Source organism: Juglans microcarpa x Juglans regia, chromosome 1D, assembly GCF_004785595.1.
Source record: "Juglans microcarpa x Juglans regia isolate MS1-56 chromosome 1D, Jm3101_v1.0, whole genome shotgun sequence".
Classification (NCBI taxonomy): domain Eukaryota; kingdom Viridiplantae; phylum Streptophyta; class Magnoliopsida; order Fagales; family Juglandaceae; genus Juglans; species Juglans microcarpa x Juglans regia.
The window spans coordinates 44814749-44834493 of record NC_054594.1 but is presented as its reverse complement, the minus strand read 5'-3'; the positions used below and the strand labels follow the sequence as shown (position 1 = coordinate 44834493).

Sequence of the window (19745 nt, the reverse complement as noted above, 5' to 3'; positions counted from 1 at the left end):
GCTCACCAAAAAGTATCCATTAATTTAAGCGATATACGTATCATGTGTGTAGGATAGCCATTCATTTAGGGCAGGCCGATCGATGAGGTGAGTGTGACATGTTATTGTCGTCAGGCATCCAGAAGATCATCAATCAGATCAGGGCAGGAACCAGACAAGCAAACCTTATTACATCAGAATCCACTTGGCATGTCACCAACGTTGAAGGAAAATAAAGTACCGCGCATTCGTCGTTGATTCCGAATCTCAACCTTTCAAAGCCGCTTCCCAAGTCAACGACGGTCAAACTTCAGATCCTTGAAACTCCGTGTTTCCAGCCATACACGCGTCTTTTACCTTTTCTAATATAATTTGGACGCTTTGTTGAGAAATTCTTCGGACATATGTTGAAGACAAACTATAGGGCGTTGACTCCCCCAAAGCTCAAAATGCATGCACTTTTTTTAATCGGAGACTATTGGGCTTAAATTCTGAACACGTTTTTTCAAATTCGTTAAGTTTCCAAAGAGAAATCATCTCAAAGCCCATTTATTTATTCAGCAGTAGACTATTTCCTGGAGGGCAGCTTTTGTGACTTGGGGTTTTCTTTCGTTTGGTAAATAAATAATAATTTATAAGCTCAAAATGTCAGTTTTATCCGAAATTAAAATTTTGAATAATTTTTTAAACCAAGACTGACATTGTCATTGCACAGGACTTGAACCGTGTGGCTTTCAACGACCGCTTTTCAGTCATGGAAGCAAAAGACAGGCAGGCTTCTATGGTGTGATGTAGATCTAACCTTACCGCACCACATGGTCTAAGACGAGCTATTTATCGTTAAATGTCAATCGTTAAACTAACAAAAGTCCGACAAGTCAGGTTTGATGAGACTGAATTTGGAGCAAACTTGAGAATTTCTAACTGGAGATGAGCCGAACCCAGATCGGGGAAATGACTTGAACAAGTTGTAGTCGAGTTCAAATGCATAACCCAGCATTTGAATGCAAAAACCATCCCCATGCTTACTTCTGCAATTACATTAGAAACAAAACAAAAAGAGACTATAACTATTCTTACCCTCTGGCTAAACTCAAAATTATAAGCCTTCGAGCTCGTGTCACTACTCACTCTATACATACCCTTGTCTAAAACAGGTCAAATAACTACCTCCATTTCTTTGGCCACTTTCTAATATTTACCTGTAACTTAGAGGAATCCCTTGGGCAACGTTATGGTCTTAGGCATGTTCTGTTTCAATCTGGTACCGGCCTTTAGCTTCTCAATCCTCAACTTGCCAGTAAATTTTTTATGACCATCATCTGCCTTTGAAGGGTCATCCACAGATTTTGTAGGTTTGACGACTTTGAATATACCATCCGAAGCTTGAATCCTGTAAAGCCATCAGAATTCAATCTAGGGACAAATAAACCAAAGGATACATTCATATGTTTTCGATAGAATGTATATCAACCTTTTTGAAGAAGCATCAACCTTTTGTCGTTTGGCTGACTGCGACTTTACTTTCCCTTTACTCTTTTCAAGTCTGCTCAAAATGCACAACCCAGAGATATATATATATATGAGAGATCTAACGAGTATAATGAAACAACGTACACCTCAATCACCATATCAACAACTCTTGTGGATCAAGGAAAATGATTGATGCGGAATCTTTACACAGCATGCAAATTATGTGTGTTTTTGCATTTTAATTTATCTATTTTCATTTCCATGGCATTCAGGAATGGACTGCACAAGGTTAATAAAGTAAATTAAAGGTAAACTATTCACTTGCTTCGCATTACTATTAAATAATGGCCAAAGGGTGTCAATTTTGCGTGGCAGTATAGTTACAACTTAGAAGCACAAATAACAAATTTGGTTGCCATGTATCCCTATGCAAAATAAGAGACTATTTTGAAAGGAAAAAAGCCATAAGATATTAATACTTACAGATCACAAGAAGCATATAGTTCTGGAAGATCAGTCCCTTGGCCCTGTTAATAATCTCGGCATAATAACAGTATACGAGAATTACTTCATTTTTGTTTTTCTAAAATAAGTTAAGAATGAGAAAAACAAAAGTAAATGCAACCAAAAAAACCCACTCCTCGCAAAACATTATCCCCAACTAGTTCCCAGCGTTCCTTTTTGAGGTTTAAGATTTCTTCATCTCCATCAGCATATAACACCTATGCAGTAGAGAAAAATTTAAGAACTATATCAAGCAGAAAAGAAATGATATGCAGAGAAAAACACATTAAAATGATCCTCTTATCCTTGATCCGGCAGCAAGGACAAGAGGAGCATGAAACAGAGCATGGTCACCCAAGGCTGAGAGAACACAAAAATGGACTGTGATTGCATAAGAGGAGCCAAACACGTAGGTTTGAATACACAGAGCGAAGCCCAAGTAATTGGAAGACATCATGCAACGAGGAGAGAGAGAGAGGCAGAAAATTGCATGTCGGGATTAGTGAGAGATATCCCACCTGGTGCTTCTTTTTCACAGGATCATAAAAATTTACAACACCTTCATAGAACCTGAAAAATAAGAACTATCATGTAAGAAAACAAAAGAAGACCTTTTAATTAAGTGCCAGGAATGTCACTGGTGCATTTTTTTAAGGTCTAAAGGCTCAATGACTACAAAAAATCATGCAGAAAAGATGGTCATAAATTCAACAATCACATATTTAGGGTCCTTGGGACAACGCAGAAAATACCTCTCTCTCAATATATCTCTAGATAGAGAGAGAATGATTTGAAATATAAAGATTATATTAAGGCAGCCCCACAACTTATGGCCTTTACACTGCTACTACTGCGAGTAGTTCAAATAGGTATGATCTTGCTCATTTATCTTGGGAATCCAAATAGGCCCATAAATGCTTCCTATTTGATAGCCTCTGCCCATAGGCAGAAACAGACTCAAAAGTAGCATTAACTTTGATCTCAACCTCATTTTAACAACTCTATAAGGAAACACCAGACTCCAAAATTCTTCCAGACTACCACAGCCCCGCCCCTACAAATGTTTTGGCAAAGTAAAAGTACAAGAGGATCTCTTGACTGCCGGTCTCACCAGTCTCAAAATGTCACCATATCATCATCATATTCCCTCTCTTTCCGCATGCCTAAATACATTTCATAAGTCAACTGCCGAATAGTAAGTTACTAGCTCCTGCATATCTCAATCAAAATCATTCTCCCACTCAATCATTCCTCCACGTACATCTTTACCAAATTCCACATCATGTGCAACAGTGTCTCTTCTTTAGATTCCTTCCCACGATTAGTCATCATCTGATGAATGGCCGATGGTTTCATCTTGTGCTATATCCCTCTTAGGTCCTTATTGTTGCTTATAGCTTTGGTTTTGACTTCTTCAACAATTAATCCCCTCTTGTAGTTGAATTTTTTAGTTGAAACCCATAACAAGGTTCAACAAATACCAGATCACCACCATTTGGAGAACTATTAACTGAAGAGGGTATTATCACTGTTGAACTAACTCAACTAAAGATTAGAATATTAGTAAAGAAATATAAAGCATTGCAACCTGCAGTCTTATTTATCAAAATACACACAACTTATATTTTTTTCTTATAAGTATCTTACAATTGAGCCTGAATTTTTATCAACGTCTAAAAAGACCGGTAATAATTGGAATCCAGTAAACACAACCAACTTGGAAAGATTGAATGATAAAGTTATAACAAGAATATTACAAAGCGGAATGTTCTATTATCAGTCCTTACGTACTTACATCTTGTCCAACGGCCACCAAACTTTTATACTGCTACCAACCAATCGCTCACCAAGATCAGACTTTTTAGAAGACTGCACTAGAAAAATTAACCACAGATAAGTTAAAAAGACCAGAAGTTGTAATATATAACATATAACTTAAATGACAAAGTTGGGGGGGGGGGGGGGGGGAGGAGGAGCATATTAACCTATTGTGTTGCATATCCCTAGGCCTTTCAGTATAACTCCAGAACTTTGACATATGAATAGGGCCTCGTTTGGTTACTCAGATGAGATGAGATGAAAGTTGAATAAAATATTGTTAGAATATTATTTTTGTTTTGGGATTTGAAAAAGTTGAATGATTTATTATATTTTGTGTGGGAGTTTGGGAAAGTTGTAATGATTAAATGGAATATGTCAATGTTTCACTAACCAGACACAAGTTATGTCATAAAGCTGATTACATATTCACACCTTTTCCTTTGTGGCAGTATGCTTCCTCCTGAGTTTTGTTTTTGAGGTTTCTTCCAAGCAACTGGCATCTCTATTGGTTGACTTACTTGCAGACTTAGAAATCGTCTATAAAGTGGTGACAAAAGGGAGTAAAACCAATCGACAAAATACTAAAAGGAAAAGGAGAAAAATAAAGTGTGCGCTTGTGAAAAAGAGAGCTAATAGGGGAGTTGAACATACATCTCAATTGGTAGAATTAGAAAGGAGTAGCAGTACCTTTCTATTAGATGCTTCAGTATTATCTTTTTCATAAGTAGCATTATCCCTCTTTCTTTTCTTGATAAACATTCGGATTGATGACCTACTATTCATAGCTGATGGCCGCGAAACCAGTTTCTCCTCGGGAACATAAGGGACAGCAACTTCCTTCTCCGACACTACATATCCAAGAGCCAGAGTTGTCTCTTCTTTGGTCTTTGTAGCAATTCTAATCTTTCTCGTGTGTCCCTGTGGCTTTGTGTTAGAGTTATGCAAAACTTCAGATTCCTTTTTCAAACTGAGATCTGCAGATTGTGGTGCTTTCTCCCCAACCCGAGAATTCAAAAACCTTCCCTTTGACCTTGATAGGGAATTAGGGTTGGCATCTTGATTAACCGTGTTCCCTTTTTTCTTTGGCCGGTCCCTTTTAGGCTGGTTGGCATCAGGAAGCGAATGATCTGTGAATGGTGCAGCAGCAATCACTATCTTGTTAATTTTAGGTTGAAAATCAGAAAGTTCAGTCACATCTTCAAGTGATGAAGTGACCTTCCCTGGATCTAGGTTTTCAGAAGGTGAATCATCAACTCCCCCATCATGAGACTTTCTGCGATGCACATTTGTAGTTTTTCTTCCTGTAGAAATCAAAATATGGTCGTAGCCTTCCTCAGGATTCATTACAAAATTCGGTTTCCTACCCCTTTTCTTTGGAAGAGAGACTCGCTGAATTTCTGATTTGGTTGTCTTCTTAGAGTCTACGCTGCCAGGTTCAGCATTGCTTCTTGCACTGATGCTTTTGGAATGTCTAGTAAGAAGACGCTGTAATGATTTTGAAATTTTTTCTTTTTTGAAATTATTATCATTCTTAGCGAAATTACTCATCATTGACTTCAAATTACTATCCACAGATTGGCCAATTTTGGTACAGCACACAGTATCTGGAGCAAGACCCTTGATCACCTGGTTGACAAAAATCTAAATTTTGTAAAGTATTAAGTAATCAAATCAAATAACAGGAAACACAAAACAAAACTCAATAGAAAATGAACTGGGGATGTGAAAAATTACATACCTGGGGTGGCTCACTTGATCCTGGCTGTTTCCCTAACTTATTCTCATGGGCCTGAAGCACATAAATGCAATTAATCAGAACTACCACTCTAAGATCTTAATAATATTTACAGACAAAAAACTCATTCAGCTTGATCCCAATACCAAATTATAGACCACATACAATTGGAAGAAGAATGTTGCATGAACATGCATAAAAAAAAGGGCTGACAGCATTTCAGTCAATACACCCAGGACGAGAAAGAGTGAAAAAAGAAGAAGAATTCATAACTAGATTGGACATAAATATGGCCGACCACTCAATCGTCTGTCAAATCTGCAAAATTTTCAAGGCAGCTTTGTAGTACAACTCACAATCCAATATAGATCATTTTCATGCAGAAATTTGAACAGGAGAATAAACTCATGCTTACAATGCCAGATAAAAGAAAAATACAATAAAATAATTCACCTTGTTACAGTAATGGTGATGTGGAATACTACCGGTTGATGTTTTGTCTATATTTTTTTCTAGATTTTTGTAAGCACATTACTGGGTGCGAGATATTTTCCTCTTCCAAGAAATATGACCAAAGGTTTTTTGCGCATTTTTATGCATTAGAGGCATAGAAGATGTTAATCATTAGTACAATAGAGCTGGCATGTGATTTTCTCTTGAATATATTGTTCTTCATACAATTGTGTGTTTTCATTTGTTTTTGATCCTCACTTTGGTGGAATCTTTCGCTGCTAGCCAATTTCTAACTCCATGCATGCCGTTAAAGACACCTATCCACACCGTTTACAGAATAGTCATGAACTTACTGCAGGTAAAAACTGCAAGGAAAGTGAGCTCTAGCAGTTGAGTCAAAATTCAAAAGGACTATCACTATAGATTAACTAGGTGACGAATTAATGGCCAGCTTGAGATCATATCATAAATGAGAATTTTGAAACACACCGAATGCTCCCTGTAGCCATTGACTTGTTCATGTTCGAGGAGGTTGGGTCCACTTTGGCATATAGAAGTGACAATTTGAGAATAGTCATCCAAAGCAATACCCATAGACTGCACTGTTTCCTTAAGATAATGTTTAAGCTTAACAGCACAATTAGTAATAACTTTCTCTCCCAATTGCCATGCAATAGGCGAATCAGTCTGAAACAAATGAATAAAAGATACATAAGATCCCATTTGATAAGGAAAATTATATGAAGCAAATGTTAAGCAGACGAGGTTACCTGATTTTCCTTTTTTACACTAGATAGGAGTGGAATGAGAAGATCTAAGGAAATTTCTTCGCTTTCCTCTATGACCATGGTCATAATTGTTTCCATGGCTGAAAATATAGAGAGTGGATGGTTGGACCTTGAGTTGCACGAGAACAAACCCACAGTTATTAGTTACTTGCAGAAGGTGAATGAAGTTACACAAAAATGTAAACATTCTAAGGCATCAAAAAGTAATCTCTTGCGGCATCGAGAAAAAAAACAAAGATCAACACTTACAGGACCTAAGCACAATAATATACCAAAACATACAAGGAAAACAATATGATTGTTCATGTAATGCTCGACGAGTAAATATGTTATAAGATAACTTCTATGCAATTAAGTTTACACATCACCATTATTTGCATGCTAAACTTATTTCTTTCCATAAGTTCGTGCAAGTTTAAGTTAGTTATGTGTGAAAAGAAACTCTACTCAAATTAAATCACTCTGGACATGATATGACATTACAAGAGTTTGTGGAAGTTCAAGATATTTTCAAGCGTCAAGACAAACAAAAATCTTCTTTCCACCTAAGTATTAGCAAGTGTGGAGGGTTAGGAGAATAATAAACACCATTGATATTGCTCTTACCTGGTGCGTTTTAAGAAATTTTGAAACATTTCAACAATCAATGTATCACATTCAAGGTCCAGCATCACCAAGCATGACCTGACCCTTGCAACAGTCTCAAGAATTGAAATCGTCTTTGTATAACAGCGAGTGGACGCATGAGACAAATTTTCAAATGCTGCAACAGTCAGCTGAAAGATTTCCTGCGCATCAATGAATTGGATAAGCAGTCGATTTAAGATCCCAGAAAAAATAAACCAAGTATTTATGAGATTTTATTGCCTTCAACGCTGTTTTAATAATAAAACTTGAGTTTGATTTGAGAATGTTTTGAACTGTTATGAGTACCTTCATTTGCTCGTCATTGTAAGGGGCATCTGGCGCTGTTATCCTTGTAATCTCGGTAATGCAAGATGCAACTGAAACCTTCACGTCCATTTCAGAATGCCTCAAAAGCTCAACAGTGATCAGTGCCTTCATCGAGGGTAAAAGTGCATCTTTCATAGATTCTGACGGCGCTTGTTCCACGTTTGCTAACAAATTCTCAACTTTCTAAAAGCAATTGAGGGAAAACCAATGACTATTACCAGAAAAATCTTCAGAACCAGAAGGAATAAAATGTCAAGACAAAGGCTGAACATTTCCAAGTTAACACATTAACAATTTTGTTGCATGCATTAGAAGCTCAAATTAGCACTCAACAGATTTATAAAGTCAAGAAAAAGAACTATAAAGAAACAGAATTTTATTTATACTCATTGATGAAATAGGCGTAGCCCCAAGCACACAGGACAGAAAAAATCCATAATTAAATTGAAAAAGAAAAGAAATAGAAAATTGAATAGCTTTATGTCCATCATCAACAAAGAAAATTGAATCAATGTTCTTTTCTTTTCTTTTTTTGTATATGTACTCATTTAGAACATTACAATAAGCAATTGAGAAAAAGAAAACCCGTACCAACGCCAATAGGCACCTAACCGAGAAAACCATAATATTGATTAGACAAGCCATAATTAAACCATGTCAAGTCATCACTTACTCGATATTGCAATGATGAAACTCTTCCTCCTTCACTACAAATTAGCAAAAATAGATCTTTATCCAGGTTTGCATATGCCCAGTTGAAAGAGTAAATAATAAGATGGACACTTGTGAAGCGAAAACCAATCTAACACCACCCACAAATTGACGAAGCAACTGCTTCTAAACCCATACTACTACTCATAATCAGACCAGCATTCCAATAAATTAATTTACTCATAAGAACCCAAAAGGTAAATGCATTATATACGTATAAGGGAAAGGGTCATTACATCAAGAAGATTGAGGAGCTCATCAATGGAGGAAGGAGGGTTAATGAGCTCATTCCCAGCCTCCTTAAGCTGCTCCTCGAGGTCTCCCTCAAAGGAAGTCATTTTCAGCTCAGAACCCCAGAAAGAACCCCAGAAGGCTCTTGCAGAATTTCACTAAAACTGACACCATATAAAGCCCTAGAGGGGAATTGAATGACCAGAGGAAATGGCCAAGAGTGCTAACAACTCAGTACTGCGAGTTTAGGGGCTTTAAGCTAAGTGTTGATCATGCAAGCAGTCAAGCAGAGCCTTACGAATGGGGCAGTTTCGTATTCCGCCCATCTTATAAATTCTGGCTGAATTTTGGGTCTCAGTTCCGGCACAGGATTTTCCCTTTTTTCGCATTTTGATTTCATTTTGTTGCTCTCTCATTGGCGCTTTATTGCTGTTTTGAGACTGCCCAAGTTGTCATGGGTGCTACCTGCCCCCGCCTCCCCCTCCAACATGGACAAGGGTCAATTTGGTAATCCACCCCTGTCTCGGGCGGGGGCGGAAGACCCTGTCCCGAATGACAGGGTGCGGGTGGAGGGGGTCTTTCATCCGCCCCCCCCCCCCCCCCCCGGCATCCTACTGGGCCAAATGGCTCAGAAACCGTTGAAATGGGTTTGAAATGGCCCAGAAACAGCTTCTGGGCCATTTTGGGCCCATAAAAATAGAAATTTTTCTTTTTTTTTTTAGAAAAAAAAAAAAAGTTTAAAAAAAAAAGTTACATGAATCATGAATGAAAATAATAAATACATACACAATTTTATATAATTAAGACTAATGAAATATTACTATAGACTACAAGTCTACTATCTAATAAACTAATAAATAATAATAATAACTAAGCTATTACAAAAATAAAATGGAAAGTCTAAACAATTACAAAATTACAAAGAAAAAAGTGTCCAAGGGACATTGTATCAACATTACAAAATTACAAATCAAATACATAATACATACATCTGATTCAAAATTCAATATTCTAAGAAATTAATAATCTAAAAAAAAGAGGCGAGCTGTTTGGGTCTTTGACTGTGACATTTGGGGCGGCCGGATGGGTAGTTTTTTATTCTTTTGAGGCTTGAGCACATATTCATATTGCAGTGGAGGTAGACATCGTCTGAGTCTTCTCATGTGTTGCTACAACAATTAATACTAAAATTAATATTTATGAAATTAAAATGAATATAAATAAATCAAAATAATAAAATAAAAACAATAATTACCAGATGTTCCAGATCCAGACTGATCACCACCCTCTTCGTCGGTCTCTTTAAAATCTAAAACATTCGGAACATAAATATCATTTCCCATCGTCCAACTCTGTGTGCATATCAACCATATTAGTTTATGGACCTTTAAATAGTAAAATAATTATAAAAAAGCTGTAGGTGTATTATTATGTTTAAATAATAAAATAATTATGTAAGATTGAAAATACTTTTTAATGAAGTGCTACAATCATATTAGTTTTTTTTTTTTTTTTTTTATAAGTAATCAATCATATTAGTTTATAGATCTTTTAATGTGAATTTCAAATTTATCTATTTGTTTTTTAAAAAAAAAAACATAAGGGTTTCAATTGAAACCCCTAAATTGAAAATTAAGGGGTTTCAATTGAAACCCCTAACTCAATTTAGGGTTTCGGATTGAACCCCTAAATCAATTTAGGGATTGATTTAGGGGTTCAATCCGAAACCCTAAAATTTTAGGGGTTTCTAACTCAATTTAGGGTTTCAGATTGAACCCCTAAATTGATTTAGGGGTTCAATCCAAACCCTAAAATTTAATTGAAACCCCTAAATTTCAATAATGGGTTTCGGATTGAACCCCTAAATTGATTTAGGGTTCCAATCTACAAACAAAAACAAACAAACAAACACATAAAGTACAAACAAACACACGAATCAAACACATGCAAAAATTTCTCCACAGCACACAAATTCACAATTTTTCCATCCTCCATCTCCGATTCAACCCAACCTTCATCCAATCTCCAATCCAAAACTAAAAAAAAAAAAAAAAAGAATGGGTTTCGGATTTCTTACCTTTGAGTGACGGCGAATTCGAAGCGAGAGACGGAGACGGAGAAGTGGTGGCGGTGGTGCTGCTCGTGCAGTCGTGGACTCGTGCGAGACGGAGATTCGAATGAGAGAGAGAGGCTGGCACTGCGAGACTAAGAAGTGAGAGAGCGCGAGAGACTCAAAGAGAGTGAGAGAGGAGAGTGAGAGAAGGTATGGAATGGGAAGGGAAACAGACGCGGGAGGGGGAAAACCTTAACTAAAAGTGAAACGGCATTGTTTCACTTTTAGTTGAGGCTTACCAAGTCCTTAAGTGAAACGACACATGACAAAACGGCGCCGTTTCACTTTACTTATGGATTTTATATATATATATATATATATATATATTATATAATTTGCTTTTCTCCCGCCTCGCATGGGCGGGGGCGGGTCAGCAGGGTGCGGGGCCCCTCTGCCCACCCCCTACAAGTTGTTATGTTTGTGCTTGTCTTCTCTACGAATTACAGTGCTGCCCTTCCTTTTTCTTTTTTTGAATGCGTCATCCAACTTTTAAATCCTATTTACTACATTGAATAAATTTTCGTAATTCCCTTTCAACACATACTTTCCGTCTCGTGTATGTAAGAATTCCGATGCTTTTTAATTTCAAATAATAATAATAATAATAATTTAGACATTTTTATTTAATAATTTTTGTGGAATAAAAGGACGTATTTAACCATAAATTTGATAAAGGTTTGGCATTCTGGATTTTAAGATAAAAGCATTTTTACAACTTTTTTTACATTTCTATTTCAAACGGGTACATTTTTATTAATAATAATATTTTATAATTATGTAATAAAATAGAAAGTTCATTTAAAATAAATTTATAAAAATTTTCTGTTTTATTTTCTTTTAAACTAATATATAACTAAGATGAATGTTATACACCAGTTACTATTCACTCCCACATCCCATGTCTACAGTTTTTTATCATATGGTGTGGAGATATTTTTCATAGAGTTTGAGGTATAAGGTAGTAAATAATAACTGACAAAGAGAATTTTTCTATACTAAAACTCCTATAAAAATGTGGTTGATTGGACCATCAACTGACAACTAAATAGTGAAACCATGGTCCAATTTCCTCTAGAAGCAATTTTTAAAGCAATAATTACTAGTTCAACGCCAAGTTTGCAAACCCATCTCATACATAAATAGGGAGGGGACTGAGGGAGGAGGTATTCAATTTTCAACCTATTGCTTCTTATCAGATATACAGAATTTTGAACAGAATCATAGCAAATAATAATCTAACATATCTTGATGTCATTTTTCCATCGCAATAGTCAGTGATGATTGGATGGCTCGGAGGTGGAAGGTGGAAAAAATAGAAAGTGAATATTGTAAATTCAAGAGAATAGGGAGAGTTAAATGAGATTGTGTTGGTTGTGGTTTTGCACCAAAGTCACGTTTATAGACAGTCCAGAAATGATAGATCTATTTAAAACGAGAAGATTGCAAATAGAGCTCTCAAGTCCTCCCTCTACAATGGAGTTTCTCCCAAACATCTACTAAATTTGACGGAGGCTCTTATCTTTCAAAAAACAATAAAAATTATGATAATATCACATTCTTTATAAGAGCATTTTCATCCGATTCTCTAAAACATATTTTTTCCTAAATTATAGGGTTTGTATTTGAGATTTTTTCCAAATACACGCTCTATCCGGTTCCCCATTTTAAGTAAAAGTCTTAGGATGTGAACAGTAGCTTACTATATTTAGAAAGTTACTATTCACCCTAAATCACTTTTTATACATGTATATATTTTATAAGGAATAATTAAATATATAGAAATAAAATAGTAGAAAGAATAATAAATAAAGAATAAAAAAAGATTATTTTAATATAATAGAGAAATGATAAGGAATGTGATATAGGAGGTTTTTTAAAATGAATAAAATTTGGAAGAAAATTATAGAAAGTGTGATTTCCAACTAAAATTTAGAGAAAATTATAAGAAATCGGACAGAATGCTATAACTATTGTATGCAATTGATTCGGAAAATGTGCCAACTAAATAGTGCATCGTGCATTTTTAGTGGTGTTCATTGGCAGGGCATTGATCTCGAGCACAGTGAAAGCAATAATGCTTAAAACTGCTGTGACTTTTTCCATGACGCTTTTAAAGGGTTGAATCTTTCACGCGAGGAATCCTCAACCTCAACACCTCATATCATCTTTCTCACGAGAAACCTTTATGTTTTCCAAGATAAAATGCACTCAACGACACAATTTAACCTATACCTGAACACATTAATTTAGTATTTCGATGTAAAATGCAATCAAAATACAAATGTTTTTTTCATCTTAATTGGTGTGACAAGTTTTCAAATCAAACATATCCTCTATCCTCTCATTAAAAAGAAATGATGCCAAAAGCTGAAAATAAAAAAACTTTCCAATAGCAAAGACCCATTATTTAGAATTTTAGATTGTCCATCGCCATCCCTCTCTCTTGGGTTGCTTAATTTGAATTCTTGCATCATATACGAATACGAATATATTTCTCGAGTATCATGAAATAAAACAAAACGAGAGCAAAATCCTGTTAAAGAGGCATGGATTAAAATACAATTTCAAAAGAACGAACAAGGAGAGAACCATAGAGCTTGTTATAGTAACTACTAAATACTCGATTCCGCCAAAAGAAGAAAAGGGTCGGTCTCCAGGGGCAAAACATCACCATTGGATCAGATCCCATTAAATCTAGATCCATTACCACTCAGTTAGACTTGACATGCTCCCTAACAATATGAAGAGCTTCATGATCCTCGCCAAAATCCTGCAAGGCAGTAGGAAAAATTAATTGACGCCATTTGATAGACAGCTAAGCTTGTGTGACACCGATAAATGTAAAACTACTTGGATTCTTACCTTCACAACAACACAGGAGCAACCAACTACCTTTCTGGCTTTCCCCTCAGAATCAATCTTGCACAACTAGATGAGAAACCAATCCACAGTAGAGAGCACATAGAACGACAATAGAGTTAGCTGATCAATGAACCAATCAGATCTAGTGATCACTTCAAGATAACGTACAATAATTTAAAATAAAAGCCAAAATCCAAAGCGATGAGCATTTTGTTACAAGTAAAAACTAAAAGCGAGTACTAAGGGTCGTTTGAATCCTAAGAATATCTCAGAATATCTATGAATGTCAGTGAAGTAGTTTGTAAATAATAGTGAAATAATATCGGAATATCTTTGAACAGTTTTGTTCTCAAACGTAGCCTTAAATATCATCTTGGTGTTAACCACCAGAGAGTTGGTGGGTTAAACAGTGAAAAGTAGAAACCAAATGCATGAACAGCTATTACTACTTCACTAGCTATTAATTATTACTTATACACCTATAGTGGGACCATTACCTGGTGCAACCTAATGGTCAAAGGATGAGCCTGAGATGAACTGTAGGTTCAGGCATCTTAGGTTCGACTCCACACTAGGAGTTCCCTTGGATAACCTGATACATAATACATGGTTCTAGTGGGCGAGGTTGCATATCCAGGGCTTACTTCCTCAGGGGTGGGTCCGAAGGGTTCCAACTTGACGAGGTTCCGTGTCTGATAAGTGAAGTTTCTTTATTCAATCGTACAAGATGTAAAATTTTTCATAATAATAATTTTTTTTTCTTTTTTTCTCCCTTAGATACGTTCTCTTACAAAATTGGAGCATTTCAATTACAGGCGTATGTCAGGAAAATGAAGTCGGAACATGCTGCAACAACACTTATACAGCTTTGCTACCCATGGTGATTTAATGCTTAAAGAAGGGGGTACTCTCTATGTTAAACTCTACAAGAACAATTAGCAGAATATATTGTTTGTTTTTCAATGTCCAGCTAAGATAAACTTTGATCATAGCTATAAATTTCTTGGAAAATCTTAAATAAGGAAAACAATAAACAATCTTTTAACTTTCTAAATAAATAAAGGCAAAAAAATTTTTGAAATGGAATATACTTACACCAGCCCACTCGCCTAGGGACTTTGCATTAGGAACTGTCATCAAATTTACATTGTGGTCAGCGCAGAGAGCTTTAACCAGTTTAACATAATCGGGCTGGTCACAGTCCTCTGCCAGAACACAAAGCTGGGCGGCGTGCTTCTCAATTACTTTCGCACCTTCGTGAAGGCCACGGGCAAGCCCACCATGAGCAAGCGATTTTCTCAGCACGAGCTGCAAGGCTGTCATGATGTCCATGGCCTCCCCTAGAAGAGGGGCAGGTGTCTCCACCACAACAGCAGCCTCTTCACTGTACAAGATATAGATTGATACCAGTGTGTAAGCCACAGAGCATATAACCCGGTACTACCCATCTCAAATATGGGTTCATTTCCAAACCAGACAACTATAAACAAAATTAACTGCAAGTTATTTCATGTGGATCTCTGGGTATAAATAAATTGAATCCACAACCATCTGTAGAAAAAAAAAATCCAGATTTCTAACACTGACTTCACTTTGAAATTATAAATTCTTATCAACCAGTAGTCTAATGCAAATCTTTAAATCCTCCCCTACACTTCAGTTGTCTGTTACCCCTTTTCAATTTCTGGTGCACTGATCTCCAAAGATTGAACCGCCCCCAAATTACTCATCACTGGCGAAATTTATTAAAGAAATAAAAAAAATATTAACTCTTTTCAGATGTTTATGATGCAAGCAAATCCCAATAGAGAACCAGCTCAAAATTATAACGAAAAAAAAATAAACATTATCATTAACCATTACGTATCTGAAACTATTATTTTTACAAAAATCACATTCAAAGCGAATTTGCTTTCTTATCATACAAGCATATGAGCAAACCAGGTAAAGGAAAATCCGTCTTAGTAATCATTCTTAACAGAAAATGATTACTTACCCCGACATTCTTGATGCTTGAAAATTACTTCCTTTCTCGTTCCTGAAAAAGATAAAGGTATAAATTGATTAAAGAAAAACATATTCCAAATAATAACAGCTAATTGTTGGTACCTCTTTTGATTAAGTTCCAAAAATAAAAAAACAAATAAGAACAATCTATAATGCCAAATATAAAGAAGACCTGGAAGATGAGCGGCCGAAGCGCACAAAGGTGTCTGCGTTAAGCGAAGCTAAACGAAATGACGAACGAAACAACGGGTTTTATGATGCAAACCCTAAAACCCTACTCATTGATCCTAATTTACGAATCTGTCCCTAGTTTTAGAATATCAAGAGTACGTTGGGTCGTGTTATGATCCAGCCCAGATAATGGGCTCGCCACATTTTATATTCTGGACACTACAACTTAAACCCAATATTGAGCTCTTCTTCAGATTTTCCAACCCAAGACCAAATAATAATAATAATCCATAGCTCATTAGTTTTATTTTTACTTGAAGAAGGGCATAAGTCTACTAACAAAATTTAAAAAATAATTTGATTATTTAAATTTTATAATTTAAATTCATATATGAAGCTCAAGATATAATAGGATATAATCTAATGTATTCTAACGGATAAGTTCCAACTTCCAATAAACTATAATATGCCAAGATTTTTTGGATGTTTGAGAGGTCACGGACTAATTTGCAGTGATTTTTGTTTATCTATTAGAAATAAAACTTTGTCAAGAACCTGATAGTCTGATGACATATAATCCAGTTATCCAAATAAAAAATCTGGATTCGAAACCCTCCATTCCCTTTATCCCAAAAAAAAGAAAAAAAAAAAGGATATATTAAGAAAAAGATGTTAATACGAGGATGTTCTGTTATGGTCTCAATACAGTTAATAACCGTCATTTTCTGGTATTTGGAACAACGACCTGTTCCTATGGGCCGAACAGTTGATTTGATATGATATCCTTTCCGGGCTTTGAAGTTTGGACAGTTTGTTAGGTCCATCTCTTTCTTGTATTTTATTTTTATGCTATTTATTATCTTTCTTAAACAAAAATAAAATAAAAGCCGGAAAAGAAGGAAGTTGGAACCACCGTTTCTAACCTAATAAACATCTCTGTCTCGTTCCTTCTCCGCCGCCTTCATCATCCATACATTGCAAACAAACTCGACACCGAGAGAGAGAGGCCAAATTCAATAATACCAAAACAGGCCGAAAAAGGCCATTTGGTCTTCTTTCTCTCCCTCGAATCTGCATCTCAATCCCTCAAGTTTCCTTATTCGAGGGTCAGATCCAATATATAGCCAGCCATTCCTCTGAATCGTTCGTACGATCTTGCGTAACTTCATTAATTTTGCGCTTAACTTCACTTTGACCTGTAGAAATTATGAGCTGATTCGATCGTTGTCGCTTGGAGCTGAGAAGTGCACTACTTCTTATCGGGTATAGCTATTCATCTTACTTGAATTTTTTTGTGGAATCGAGATATCGGCGGTTCCGATCGAAGTTTAGGATTTCTTCTGAAAAGGAATGCCGCTGTTACCCAAGAGCGAGACGATCCAGATCCGCGAGGTATGGGCCGATAATCTCGAATCGGAGTTTTCCCTGATCCGTGAGATCGTCGACGACTTCCCGTATGTTGCGATGGACACGGAGTTCCCCGGGATCGTTCTACGGCCCGTCGGGAACTTCGGGTCCAGCTACGAGTACCATTACCAGACCCTAAAAGCCAACGTGGATGTGCTCAAGCTGATCCAGCTGGGGCTCACCTTCTCCGACGAGCGAGGCAACCTCCCCACCTGCGGGACCGGGCAGCACTTCATCTGGCAGTTCAATTTTCGTGAGTTCGATCCCAACTCGGACGTCTTCGCCAACGAGTCGATCGAGCTCCTGCGCCAGAGCGACATAGATTTCCGGAAGAACAACGAGAGAGGCGTCGATGCGGTGCGCTTCGGGGAGTTGCTCATGTCCTCTGGTGTCGTTTTGAACAACAGCGTCCACTGGGTGACCTTCCACAGCGGCTACGACTTCGGGTACTTGCTCAAGCTTCTGACGTGTCAGAATCTACCGGATACCCAGGTGGAGTTCTTTAATTTGATCAACACGTATTTTCCGACGGTGTATGATATCAAGCATTTGATGAAGTTTTGCAATAGTTTGCACGGTGGGTTGAACAAGTTGGCGGAATTGTTGGAGGTGGAGCGAGTTGGGGTTTGCCACCAGGCTGGATCAGATAGTTTGCTCACGTCGTGTGCCTTCAGGAAGTTGAAGGAAAATTTCTTTAGTGGCTCGTTGGAGAAGTATGCCGGCGTGCTGTACGGTTTAGGTGTTGACAGTGGACAGAGTACAAATTGAAAAGAGAGAGTTTAAATACAAAAAGAAGAAGAAGAAGATAAAGAGATAAGAAATCATGTTGTTCTAGCTGTATGTTTGTGCCTCGTATACCCACATTTCTATTGTACACTTCTTTGGATATATTTTTGTGGATATTTCTCTTGTATTCTCCACTGCTTTAGATTATAGCAATTACTGAGTTTTGTGCTTCGGAACATTATAGATGCAGCACATTCTAGTGGTGTTATTGGGGTTTTCCTTCATGCATTCTGACTTTTTTCTGTAATTGGAGGCGGACTTTTTTGTGAGTGTACTTATTTCAACGTTTTATTTTGGTTTTACACTCTTGTTTACCATTCTCATTTATGTTTGCTCAACATGGATATGGATTCTGATTTTACATATATCATGGGATGTGCAGACCCAGCTAACCAGCTGCTGTCGTGCTTTGGTTTTTGTTGTTACTTTGAACGGGGCATGTTTCAGCAAGTGCAACATGATTGTTGGGACATGGCGATCTCCAATTGTTATGTATCATGATATCTATAATTAAATGCTTTCTTAATAGCTTCACGAACTTTTGCTTTTAACTTTACCTCTTGATCCTTTGTAATATCAAGCATGAAGTATCTAATGAGGTTGTGCAATTGCTTTGACGGTGAATTGAACAAGCTTCTGCAATTGTTGGAAGTGGAGAAAGCAGGTATTGCTTATATTGAGCTATGAATAGTTTGCTCATATTCTATAATTAAGGAAAAATTAAAAAGAGAGAACAAGTGGAATTAACATGCTACTGTTCTCGGAAACCAGGCATTGAGTATGGACAGAATATCCACTCAATATGACAAATTAAGAAATAACTCGAGGATTTGACCAAAAAGAGAGAAATAACTTGAGGAGGTTTTGAAATGAGAGTTGTTTAATTGTCCATATCTATCGGTATCATGTATATTTCTATGCGGGCTATGTTTAAGAAGTTGTTTTGCAAGATATCCATTTATTCATGTTTCTTCTTGGTTTCTTTTATGAAAAAGTCTGTAGGCAACCGGTTAGGGGAACCGCTAGGACACCGCGTCCCAACTAGCAAAATTTAAACTATGATTACTTTTTCTATGACATCTAAACAATTGAAATTGTTCGACATTATTATCTAAGCAAATATTGTGTATTTCTCATTACTCTGTTTGTTCCCATATTGCTTGATCTACGAGCTAAAACTAAAAACACAAGGGGACATACATGGGAGGGACACGTGAGATGCATACTATTAGATTCAGTCTTTCGAAAAAAATCTTAAAATACATCACTGACGAAAACATATTGTAATTGAGCCGGACCAAATCTGGAACTAATTGAGAGAGTAGGACCAAATCCATTAGTGCTAAAGTCACTAATAACACAAACACTGTAACTTCAAATAACCAAAATATTTGTCACCACAACCTCTCAAACGTCAATAACAAAGTCTATAATAACAAATCTGGAGCTTCAATGACAACAAAAATACACCAAATCTTAAAGAAAATAACAACAAAAATACCTAATAACACCAAATCTAGAATTTCAATAACCAAACAACACCAACAGTAATCAACCCAATTTAACAAAGTCCCCAATACCAAATCTGAACCACTTTACTAACAAAGTTCAAGCATTACAACAAAGCTTCTCAAGTGCTTCAACAACAAGACTGTAACACCAAGTCCGGAACTACAATAAGCGCTTTGGCTGTGTCCCATTTGCGCCCTCCAATTGTGTCCTACCTAGGTCAAGTTGCATATGTGACAAT

At 36.6% G+C, this 19745-nt stretch overlaps 3 protein-coding genes across 8 annotated transcripts; 1 reads left to right on the top strand and 2 right to left on the bottom strand.

Annotated features, from left to right (window-relative positions):
• Positions 1-877: 877 nt before the first annotated feature.
• Positions 878-9055, bottom strand: LOC121262297. 5 transcript variants are annotated; one of them, XM_041164705.1, is made up of 15 exons: positions 8655-9054; positions 7687-7890; positions 7360-7541; positions 6736-6862; positions 6455-6652; positions 5516-5566; positions 4465-5418; positions 4210-4314; positions 3752-3825; positions 2475-2526; positions 2091-2174; positions 1936-1979; positions 1454-1570; positions 1182-1372; positions 878-1010 (listed from the first exon to the last, which is right to left on the bottom strand). In XM_041164705.1, the coding sequence occupies exons 1-14, from the start codon at positions 8754-8756 to the stop codon at positions 1189-1191; spliced, it is 2478 nt and encodes an 825-aa protein (XP_041020639.1). In that variant the 5' UTR covers positions 8757-9054; the 3' UTR covers positions 878-1010; positions 1182-1188. The 5 variants fall into 5 exon arrangements, with proteins under 5 accessions (XP_041020639.1, XP_041020647.1, XP_041020653.1 ...); XM_041164713.1 differs by having other exon boundaries at positions 878-1372; positions 4465-5403; positions 8655-9053; XM_041164719.1 differs by having other exon boundaries at positions 878-1372; positions 1454-1525; positions 8655-9052.
• A 4180-nt stretch (positions 9056-13235) lies between these two features.
• Positions 13236-15925, bottom strand: LOC121262334 (40S ribosomal protein S12-like). 2 transcript variants are annotated; one of them, XM_041164774.1, is made up of 5 exons: positions 15804-15921; positions 15621-15662; positions 14720-15008; positions 13625-13690; positions 13236-13532 (listed from the first exon to the last, which is right to left on the bottom strand). In XM_041164774.1, exons 2-5 carry the CDS (start codon positions 15626-15628, stop codon positions 13473-13475), a joined length of 423 nt encoding a protein of 140 aa, XP_041020708.1. In that variant the 5' UTR covers positions 15629-15662; positions 15804-15921; the 3' UTR covers positions 13236-13472. The 2 variants fall into 2 exon arrangements, with proteins under 2 accessions (XP_041020708.1, XP_041020716.1); XM_041164782.1 differs by lacking the exon at positions 13236-13532 and having other exon boundaries at positions 13652-13744; positions 15804-15925.
• A 766-nt stretch (positions 15926-16691) lies between these two features.
• Positions 16692-18166, top strand: LOC121262287 (probable CCR4-associated factor 1 homolog 7). The gene has a single exon (XM_041164694.1). The coding sequence runs from the start codon at positions 17153-17155 to the stop codon at positions 17975-17977; it is 825 nt and encodes a 274-aa protein (XP_041020628.1). The 5' UTR covers positions 16692-17152; the 3' UTR covers positions 17978-18166.
• Positions 18167-19745: the final 1579 nt, after the last annotated feature.